Below are 11,933 nucleotides of genomic sequence, written 5' to 3' on the forward strand. Positions count from 1 at the left end.
GTTATGCTCCTCATTTAGAGTTGTAGCCAAACAAGATTAAATAAGGCATCCTATAAACAAGAAATAAGTTGTTTTGAAACATTCATTTGAACGATTCCCATCAATCAACCGGATCTTGATGTATTTACACCAAAAAAAAAAAAAAAAAAAAAATTTGTTTTACTTTCCAGCGCAAATATCTAAACTTTCTTAAATTAAGATACATTTACTTCAGTAGAAAAATAACGTAAGATAATAAATCTTGTTTCCGGAAAAATTTAACAAGAAAGATATCCGCGAATGGGGTCTGAAATATCATCTTAATTTAATGGGAGATCAAGATTATTTATCTGACCCCTCTGACAGATATTTTTCTCTGTTTAAGCAAAGATACATAATTTTGATACATTTTTCAGGATACATTTCTTATCTTATGGCATTTTTCTTCTCGATGAAATGCATTTTCAACTAAAACTAGACAAAAATACTACGTCAGAAAATCATTTTTGCAGTGTATGCCAGTGTTATTTTAGTATAATTGAGATACTATTATAGTTTTTATTATAGATAGATAGATAGATAGATAGATTTAGTTATTTTGAAATATATTTGTAAACATGTTATTTTATTTCTGTAAACATTTAATTTATTTAAAGTAACAAAAATGTTTTTTTAATGGTTTTCATTTTAGCTTTAGTTAAGTGTATAGTTCAGCCATGAAACTTTACTTGTGTTCTAATTGGTTCATTCAATTCAACGTTCTCAGCCAATCAGATTCACTTAGTCGTTACCGTTTACCTATATAACCAGGTCGTATTCAATGAATGCTATGTCTGCGCACTGTGTGTCCTCATCTCAGCCCACCGCCTCCCCAGCACCACCTGTCTAGATCTGCTACGGGGATCTTCCCCTCTCTAGAAGCAGCAGCATGTTTTCTTTTAATTCTATTATCTAAAGCATTAAGCAGAAGCAAGTCTACTTGCTCTGCAGCAGCAGCAGCGGCGTAGCAGATCTAGTCCACCAAGACCATACCTATATGCACATTCTATTTACATTAATAAAGATTTTACAATCTATCCTGAGAGTTGTCATGACTGAACTATGAGAATCGTGCTGTATAAAATCACAAACTTCACAAAGATCTTTTTAGTATCTCAGTTGTTTCTCCTAGACAGCACTCATAGCTTAAGTGGAGAGCAAATAAAGATTCTTGTTGAGGTCTCGTGCTTCTCAAGATTTTTCTCTTGAAAAAACACCTCAGAAATCTCACATCTCTAGTTCTCAGTCATGGGACCAGGAGCTACTAGGGCAAGGATAAGCAACGTCGGTCCAGGAGTGCCGATGTCCTGCAGAGTTGAGCTCCAACCTAAAAAAAATAAACTAACCTGCCTGTAGCCTTGGTGATCCTGAAGACCTTGATTAGCATGTTTAGGTGTGCTTGATTAGGGTTGGAGCTAAACTCTGCAGGACAACGGCACTCCAGGACCGACGTTGCCTGTCCCTAGAGGGTCCAACAGGGCCACAAAATGACTTAGAATTCTTTGAAATAAGCTGTTAAAATAATTGTATTTAAAATTCTAAAACAACATAAGATTTAGGCCTACAACATCATATTTGTGCAGCTCTGAGCTCTCACTCAGACACTTTTCTGTTGCAGTGCAGAGTTCTGCATGAACTGATTTTTCCATCCCACTACTGCAAGTTTCATTCCACACCCACCCACTCCTGCCCAATTATACTTTGAGTAGGTACATTTGGTCCCTGTTTACAGCGAATGTGTTCTCATGCAGTTTAGCCTAAATTACAGCCCATTAATGTGGTCCTGCATTTTACTTATTTTTTTTTCCACTGAGCATAAACCAAAAAAATTGTAACGTATAAGCCCAGTGTTTTTTTCTTTTTCTTTTAAATTCAACATAAAAAAAGACAAGTGTGGTATAGTAATCATTATTTTAGGCGACTTTTGTCTTTAAGGCCCATTACACCTGTCAGGGAACCATATTTTATTTAATTTTTTTTATCTTGTCTTGTCGTAGGCTATTCTTTGCCTATGTATACTCTAATGAGGCAGACCTCTAACAGTGCAGAATTTTAGCTTACAAAATATTTTTAAATATCATCTGAATTATTTACACTCCTAGTTTCGTTGGTGTTGGAGAAGGGAGACTTTTTGCAAATAGTGGTCAGATTTGCCAAATCATCACAGTCTGCAATCAAAGATCAGAGATCTCATTATGAGCGCAACCATTTCTCAAATTCTTCTAAGTCTGCTTGATCTGAAGGCACGCTGTCCACATTTATTAGTGCATGTCAACAATTGTGTCATTTGTTTCTGTTTTTATTTTTCCCAGTTAGGAGAAACTTATAGAGTATATATGAGATCAAGTATATTTGCTGTTATTTTCCAGGAAAAACCTTAAAAGAGAAATGAGAATTAAAAATGTATAAGATAAGGCTTTTAGAAAATACATACACTCTCAAAAATAAAGGTTCCCAAACATTGATGCCATAGAAGAACAATTTTTGATTCCCCAAAGAACCTTTGAGTGAACAGCACTCTTAAAAATAAAGGTTCCAAAAGGGAGTTTTCACCGCGATGCCTTAGAAGAACCAGTTTTGGTTCCCCAAAGAATATTTCAGTGAACAGTTCTTAAAAGAACCATTTTTATTCTTAGTGTGAAGAACATTTTAATAATCTAAATAAACTTTTCCACTGTAAAGAACGTTTTGAGGAATGAAAAATTTCCAAGGATGGTAAAGGTTCTTCGTGGAACCATTGATGCCAATAAAGAACCTTTATTTTTAAGACTGAGTTCTTAAAAGAACCATTTGAAACATTTTAGAACATTTTAAAAGAACATTTTTCCACTATAGAGAACTTTTGTGCAGTGGAAAGGGTCTATGGCTGTTAAACTTTCTTCATGGAAACATAAATGCCACATAGAATTTTGGCTTATATATTTGTCTCGTTTTAAGCATAATTCTAGCAGAATTGTAATGGTCAAATCCAGTAAATGACTAAATATAAATGTAAATGTTTATACTTAACATGAGAGCACATGAAATGTATTTATTTATTGCAGTGTGACAACTTAAAGAGCAATGTCTGAGCAGTAAAATATTCCAATGGGAGATGGTACCAGCTCAGTGATGAAAAGATGAACCAGTTCTTTTCATTTCAGTCTGATTGGCATCACAGTTCTGTGTGGATTCACTGATAATGTTTCCAAGGCAGCAGAAGTGTGATGTTTCAGGCCAGAGATGAGGTGTTTTGATGAGAGATGCTGGCACATGGCGATGCCGCTGACGTTTAGCAGTCCCATCATGAAGCTGCATTCCAGCAGGATGATGCTGAAATGATATCTAGCTGTGTGCGGTTTGGCATAAATGAGACGTATGCTAGGGCTGCCTGCAGTGATGCAAACTCAAGACATGAGTCATCAGCGCCGGCTTCCCATAAGAGCTGTTTATCATACAGCAGACACTGTACTTCCAGATGCAGAGCGCACACTGTCACGATTGCACAACCACACAGCAGACTCACAAATGCTGTATGGTTCTGTACTGATGGCATCCATGAGCTTTTTATAACAATGAATTTGATAAAAAAAAAAGATGGTAGGAGAACACCGTTTTACTTCACTGTTGTTTTAGTGTGAGCATAAGCTTTCATTTGAGGAATAGCTCAACCAGAAATGAAAAACAGCTAAAAATGTACTCACTCGCAGGATATATACAAGATGTAGATGAGTTTGTTTCTTCATCAGAACAGATTTGGAGACATTCAGCATTATATCCTGCTCACAGATGGATCCTCAGCAGTGAATGGGTGCCGTCAGAATGAGAGTCCATAAAAACATCACAGTAATATGCAAGTAATCCACATGACTCCAGTCCATCAGTTAACATTTTGTGAAGTGAAAAGCTGTTTATACATGTACAGAGGATCCATTGGTGAGCAAGTGATGTAATGCTAAATTTCTCCAGATCTGTTCTGATGAAGAAACAAACAAATCTACATCTTGGATACCCTGAGGGTGAATAGATTTTCAACACATTTTCATTTTTAATAAATAAATAAAATAGACATCAGATAAAGATTTGAATTGAAATAACTGCATTTCCTTACTTGTAGATTAGCCTAAAGTTCCTATCAAAATTTAGAAAACAACTAGCCTAGCAACAAAACGAGCATTTCAAAAATATTATTTTAAATTATTATTATTACTCTGCGATCCGTGTTACAATTTCAACATATTAAAGCTACAATGTGATATCTCTTCCTCTATTCCAGAGATTCCCAAACTTTTTAATCAGCTGAATCCTAAAATATTTACTTGAAGTACCCTCTGAGATTACAGTTAATATTTCAATAATTTAAAAACACATTTGCATGTTTACAGTTCTTTGATGTCAGTTAATGGACGAATGACATGCGTGTAAACAAATACAATATTTTAATAATATATCTTGGTTTCATATTGATTGTTTTTGTTTTAAAATGATTTATTTTAATTATGATTTCATTATATTTTAATTGATTTTCATCAACTCTTTGCATCTCTAACTGGTTTGTTGTTCTTTCAAGCAATGTGTTATTTTTCTTGTTGTGACTGAAGACTTGAGAGCTTCTCGCCATCTTATCAAAGGCTATTTTTTCTGTAGTCAGTAATTATTCTTAGTCGAAAAATGACACCAGTTAACTTGCAGTGATATTATAAGAGAGCAATTTCAGAGTGATATGATAAATACAGTTTAGTGGTCATTATATAAAAGTATTTGACTGCTCAGTGACCGTCTATTATCTATTGTCAGAGCTGTTGGTAGATTCTGACACAACAGAGAGGCTAACACTTATGTTACATGGTCATAAGTTTTGGCCAGTGGTGTTAAACTCAAAATTGTCCAATTAAGCAGCCTGTATGATACTGTACTGTATATCAGTATGTGTGATTACTGCTATAGAGCACAAGGGTTCTGGGTTGGAGATCACACACACAAGGGCAGATGCTCAACAGGCTTAGTTTTTTTGTCAGGCCTTGACTTTTTCATGAGTATCCCATCTGTGTGCCCGGGTGTCTTTTCTGTCATAATAAGGGCTGGATATATATCCTGGGTTACCCATGATTTCATGGGTTAATATATAATAAATTGATGTTTATTTATTTATTTATACATACCATTTAAAAAACTGGGGTCAGCAAGATTTATTTATATTTTAAAGAAATTAATACTTTTATGCAGCGAGGATACATTAAATTGATCAAAAGTTGCAATAAAGACTTTTACATTGTTACCTGAAAAGCTGAAATTCAGTTTTGCATCACAGGAATAAATGACATAATTACATAAAATATATATTTTTTAAAAACTTATTTTAAATTGTAATAATATTTTTCAATATTACTGTTTTTTTGCAGCCTTGGTAAACATAAGAGACATTCAAAAGCAAAAAAAAATTATAATTTTCATTTCAGTGCCCTAATGTAACAATGGATAGTAACAAACAGCAAAATAATTACATTCATATATTTATACTAAAACATATATAAAAATGCAGCTCTGTGAACATTTTTGTTGAATGGATTCAATTCAAAACAGACATTTTAAACTGATTAATGGAAATGATCTGAACCTGCCAACCGGGTGCAGACAGACACAGTGTAACAGTTTTCTCATTATAAACATGCTTGTTTCATCGATTAACAAATTAGTGCGATCAATATAATGTCTCTTGATGAGAGCAGTGGTTATTGATCAGCCCCTGCGTTGTAACACAAGACCTGGAAACAGGTCTGTGTATGTCTTCCCTGTGTATCCTGAAAACCGACCATGTTCTGCAACATCCTTTCCCATGTTCCCTTGTTCCTGTGTTTGTCTAACATGGTCTCGCTCTTACAGGTTATGCCACCCCACAGGCCGACTGGAAATCCAGCCGTGAAAGAGAAGGGCTGATCCCGGACCCCCCCGTGTTCCCGCAGCTGTGCCCCTCCCTGTCCCCATGGCGACAGGAGGCCATGCCCCCGAGACAGATGTGTTGATCAACCTGCATCAGGTGAGAGATATCGAGACCCTGCCTGCTGTTTTCAGGCTCTGTGACTTTTAGTCATACTGCTTCATGCCTGTTACACAAACCTCACATCTGTAGCTGTGTTGGTTTTGTGGTGCTGTGTAGCAGAAGAGGTGGAGTTTCTATTTTTGCATTGCATGCTCAGCAGAAAAACGGGTGAAAATGCACTGTAAATCATTATTCATCTACAACATTTCGCGATATGTGCTTTAACAAGACAATATAGAATAAATGAGTGAACTACTCACTGACTTTAAAAAGAAAAAAAAAGTTGCTAGACTTCATGTTGTACTTGTTTCACACACAGTGACAGTTCTACTCTTACAATTCAGTAAACATGAATTAATCCAGGTGATTCAAGCAACATATAACTATAGCTTGGGTTATGTTTAGATTAATTACCATTTGGATGTAAATGTGACCCTCTTTAAACTCTGTAATAGTTCTCAATTGCTAATTTCCTGATAACTTTTTTTATTTATAGTGATTATTAAAGGAAATAATGTGAAAGCTTATCTCCAGCCAAAGAGTTTAAAAAAATAATCGCAATTACATTTTTTATCTCAAAATTCTTACTTCTTCTCTCGCAGTTTTGAGTTTGTTTCAAAATTCTGTTTTAAAAAATTTTTTTTTAATCAAATGTAAATTCATGTCAGTCACATTTTCTTGGTTAAATAAACATTACACTATCAGAAAAAGGGAAAAAAACAATTATATTTTATATTTTTACATTAACAATGTAATACATATTCTATTTATTAAAGCCATGTATGAATCTCATCAACTTAGTGTTTTTAAGCATTTTACATTTATTCCAAAATAATAACTTAACAATAATAAATTTTTATTTGTGAACTTATGTTCAGCTATTCTTTTTAATAATTCACTTTTAACTATGTTTGAAATTTTTGGCTCATCGGTCATCAAAGCTCGGTATATATTGGTCACAGACACGGAGATTTACTTCAGATTTAACCAAGCTGATTACTCACTAAAAACTCCCACAGATCAAATTTTCAGCCCATTTTAAGTCTTATTTTCACATAACAACGTGGTTATATCTAAGTGTGTGAGTTGTTGACTTTTTTAAATTAGTCTTCCCATTAACACCATTATATTGTTAATTCAGAATGATTTGCGAACGCGGAATGCGCACAAATACAAGAGGCGGGATTTACCGTGTGAACCAATCACAGCCGAACATAACCAGTCATATCCAATCATATTGCAATGGAGGCATTGCCTCCTCTCACGTAACTTTCCCCCATTCATTCTCAATTACCCCCCACTAAACCCACGGCATGCTAAGATCAATGGGATGCAGGGAGGCAAGCCTCCGCTGTAACTTTGCCTGCGGGTGTCGCTGGTGGACAGTGTTACTTCATAAAAACGAGTGACTTTTATACTTTTAATGTCATATTTAGTAATATTATATGACAATGTTAATGTATTTGGTCTTGGTAGAATAGATCTGCTACGCTGCTGCTGCTTATCGGACCTATCGGACTGCGCCATCTAGAGTTTAGTGCCAGAACTCTGTATATATGAAGAGTTCAGATGCAAAAGCCTCTAAGTGCCATCTGAAATTTTCATCTAAAATGAGCATTTTGAAATGATAAAAATTCTCATCTTAGAAGAAAATTTCAGACATCATTTAGATTTAATTTAGAGGCTTTTGCATAAGTCTGGCTTTTTTCCCGCTGCAATTTTGCTTTTTTTTTCAGAATTGCAAGATATGAACTTGTGATTGCAGGAAAAAAGCCAGAATCATGAGATAAAAAGTTGCAATTACTTTTTACTTTTCTTTCTTTCTTTTTTTTTTTAATACCGTGGCAGAAATAAACTTCCATAAAATACTCAATGTGGTGATCCAGAATTATTATTTTTTTTGAGAGAGACCTTTTGATCTATTATTCTCTCTCTCTCTCTCTCTCTCTCTCTCTCTCTCTCTCTCTCTCTTATATTTTTTAAAATGTAATTTATTCCTGCAATGTAAAGCTGAATTTTCAGTATCATTACTCCAGTCTTCAGTGTCACATGATCCTTCAGAAATCATTCTAATATGCTGATTTGCTACTCTAGAAACATTTCTTATTATTATCAATGTTAAAGACAGTTGTGTTGCTTAATATTTTGGTGGGAAATATATGGTAGAAAGACTAGGAGTGGAAAGGTTGGTGAGCGATGGCAGGTTTGGGGTCTGGTGGAGCAGTGCCAAGGAGGGAGGCGCAGGTGTTGGGTTACATGTGATGACTGGGCACACGGGCCGTACACAGGACAATAGCATCAGTCTGACCTCCGTTTCGTTTGACACTTGGGATGCACGGATCTCAGCCAGTGTGTGCAGATCTGAAAGACCCTTTTTGTGGATGCCTCCATTGCATATGCGACATAATTTTTTTTTCTCAGACTGGCAAAACCTGATTACAATTGACTCTCAAATTGGAGAGTTAGGAATGTAAAAACTCTTAGTTTTTTCTCATTTTATGCAGAGACCTTCAGTGTGGCTGCACAATTGATATTGCAACATGGCTTTTATTATTAATTTAATGCATTTTATAATATTTTAATAGTTTTATATCAAATTGTGCAGTCATATTTAAGCTAAATAAAGAGTTTGACCTGTTTGCTCTCACAAGAAAGCATTAATCAGACGTATGGCAGTAACAGAGCAAAAAAAAAAAGAAGCTGTATATATATAATTTATTTGCATTGATAACAGTAAAATCTGTTTTTATATCCTTTTTTTAACAAGTTTTCAGAACGCTTCCCAACTGGTATCAATCAAAACAAACAGACCCGTGTGGTTTATACAGCCACATTACATTCATTTTTTGATTCTCCCTTTAATTCAAGTGATGACATTCATATCCACATTTAAACAGATGAGCAAATGAGACCTTTTTGGAGCTTGAGACCACCTGCAGTACAACTAGAGCCATTACTGATAGTTTACATGTCCTCAGATATAAGCATAAACAATCAGGGCCAGTGTTTTAAAAGATCTGCCTCGTTTTGAGATGTGCTAATTGGTTGATGTTCAGCGTTGTCCTGTGGTGCCGGTGGATACTCTCTTATTGATGTCAGGCTTTTAAAAGACAGCTTGGCTTTCAGAGGGTGAGGCACGTGACAAAGTTTGACATAAAGCTCTCCGATATTGGAGAAGAACCTATAATTCTTTTGTTTTTATTATTGATTAAATATTAATTAAATTAGTGTTTTAAATAAATGAAATTAATAAATGTTATTGGCAGTAACAGAGCAAAAAAAAAAAGAAGCTGTTTATATCAGTCACATTCTTCTATGCATTCAACTGTCAACCTTCATCAAATTACTGTTGCTTACAATTCTGCAACCCAAATAAAAACTGAAGGCCGACTGTAACTGAGGAAATCTGCTATGTTGACAGAAGTGTAAAAGAAATTCATATTTGTATCATAGTCAGAGCTCAATAATAAGGAGAATTTCTGCTGTTATTCAATTTCTCCTTACCCTATCTTCATGTTATTCTACCAGTATTGTGATATGGTTTTGAATTAAAAATTTTCTTTTTAAGTATTATATATATATACCGCTGATTACAGAATGGCTTTACTGACAAGATGCGCGTTAAATATCGCATGCGAATTATCGTGCAGCCCTAATATATATATATATATATATATATATATATATAATTTATTTGCATTGATAACAGTAAAATCTGTTTTTATATCCTTTTTTTAACAAGTTTTCAGAACGCTTCCCAACTGGTATCAATCAAAACAAACAGACCCGTGTGGTTTATACAGCCACATTACATTCATTTTTTGATTCTCCCTTTAATTCAAGTGATGACATTCATATCCACATTTAAACAGATGAGCAAATGAGACCTTTTTGGAGCTTGAGACCACCTGCAGTACAACTAGAGCCATTACTGATAGTTTACATGTCCTCAGATATAAGCATAAACAATCAGGGCCAGTGTTTTAAAAGATCTGCCTCGTTTTGAGATGTGCTAATTGGTTGATGTTCAGCGTTGTCCTGTGGTGCCGGTGGATACTCTCTTATTGATGTCAGGCTTTTAAAAGACAGCTTGGCTTTCAGAGGGTGAGGCACGTGACAAAGTTTGACATAAAGCTCTCCGATATTGGAGAAGAACCTATAATTCTTTTGTTTTTATTATTGATTAAATATTAATTAAATTAGTGTTTTAAATAAATGAAATTAATAAATGTTATTTTAGTTTTTCATCACCATTTTCCACCCTTTCCTTTAAGCCTTAAAATTAAATGGGTCATTATTTGATGCTGTTCTTTAAGGCTGCAGTTCGTAAGTTTTGCCTCTTTGTCGCCATCGCTGTTTGAAAACCTGCAATTGCAGCTGTTTGCAGAATTATCTTTCTTGCGTGGGTCGTGCACCGGCACAGCTCCAGCGCGGATTAATCTAATGTTTTGAGGAGTATGTGTGGCAGTCAGTCACCATACCGAAGTAGATATTTACTGTACTTCGCAATCACAGATTCTAGCCTACGTCTTGGAATATATGACCCAAATAAGAATTTTCATCGTATATTGTCATCTGAACAAATAAGTAACAAGTCTGCCTTGTTTGTTCTGACCAACTGAGGAAAAAAGCATTACAATAAATCGTGCTACAATGGTGATTTAATCTAAAGATCGGTTAGCTCATATCACATCAAACCGTGCAAATTATTATTATTGTTATACTTTATTCTCAAATTATTAATGTTAACAACATCAGCATTGCGTGACTATGAGTATAGTGTGTATTAGCGTGTAGATCAATTTCTGCACAGTCTAATCTCTAATAGTCATACTATTCGAATTTCATATTAAGCAAATTCTGCTCCCTTCGAACTGGTTGTCTTTAAAATTCAAATCTTGTGTAATCCCATGTAGGCTATCTGTAATCAGAAGCACATTTATAACTGCAATATAATTTAATTTCATTCACATGTATTTCATAAACACATAATCCGATTGCAATCCGCCATCAAAATGATACATTTAATTATTCTAGCTGCTGTGAGAAATGGCTATAAATGATCCGCCACCTGCAGGATCCTCACATGCGATAGCCTAGTAGCCGGGACAACTTCTTTATGTTTACAGATGTGACGTAATGACGCAGCGGCATGCTCGAATTTCCCGCAAAAACCACTCAAATTAGAAAAAATTATTATAAGCTAACCGTTGTGAATCGGGCTAAAGTAAGGCGATAGTTTCGAACACTGGCTGGTTAGGCCTACTTGCTCAAATATTGATTTTGGATCATTTTTAACCAAAAAAATTTACGGACTGCAGCTTTAAGGTATTTATGTAAACAGCTTATTCACACATTAAATTATTATTTATTATTTTCATGGAATCTTATTTCTGCCATGGAATAAAAATCTATAAAACACAGATTTCTGTGAAACACACTCTATTCTGACTTTTTCATAACTTTATCACTTTTTTCACAAGTTTATATCTCACAGTTCAGGCGTTTTTTTCTCTCAGAATTCTGAGTTTACATCTCAAAATTTCAGAATTCTCAGTTTAAATCTCACAATTCTGATTTTTTTTTTTTTTCAAAATTCTGTGTTTGCATCTCACAATTCGGATCCCGCCCCCCCCCCTCAGAATTCTGTTTGCATCTCACAATTCAGATTTTTTCCCCTCAGAATTCTGTTTGCATTTCACAATTCAGATTTTTTTCCCCCTCAGAATTCTGTTTGCATCACACAATTCAGATTTTTTTCCCCTCAGAATTCTGTTTGCATCTCACAATTCAGAGTTTTCCCCCTCAGAATTCTGTTTGCATCTCACAATTCAGATTTTTTTTCTTGCAATTCTAAGTTAATATCTTGCAGTTCTGTCTTTTCTTGCAATTCCGA

At 34.8% G+C, this 11,933-nt stretch overlaps 1 protein-coding gene across 1 annotated transcript in view; it reads left to right on the forward strand.

Annotated features, from left to right (window-relative positions):
- The window catches only part of LOC107704821 (anion exchange protein 3-like), a gene marked incomplete at its 3' end in the record, with an annotated part of 56,458 nt that overhangs the window by 18,261 nt on the left and 26,264 nt on the right, over positions 1-11,933 (forward strand). The window contains exon 2 of the mRNA XM_016507847.1: positions 5,881-6,034. Within this exon, the coding sequence (XP_016363333.1) occupies positions 5,981-6,034 (54 nt within the window). The remainder of the gene's footprint in view (positions 1-5,880; positions 6,035-11,933) is intronic.

The sequence above is a fragment of the Sinocyclocheilus anshuiensis genome, unplaced genomic scaffold (assembly GCF_001515605.1).
Source record: "Sinocyclocheilus anshuiensis isolate Anshui unplaced genomic scaffold, SAMN03320099.WGS_v1.1 scaffold2786, whole genome shotgun sequence".
NCBI lineage: Eukaryota > Metazoa > Chordata > Actinopteri > Cypriniformes > Cyprinidae > Sinocyclocheilus > Sinocyclocheilus anshuiensis.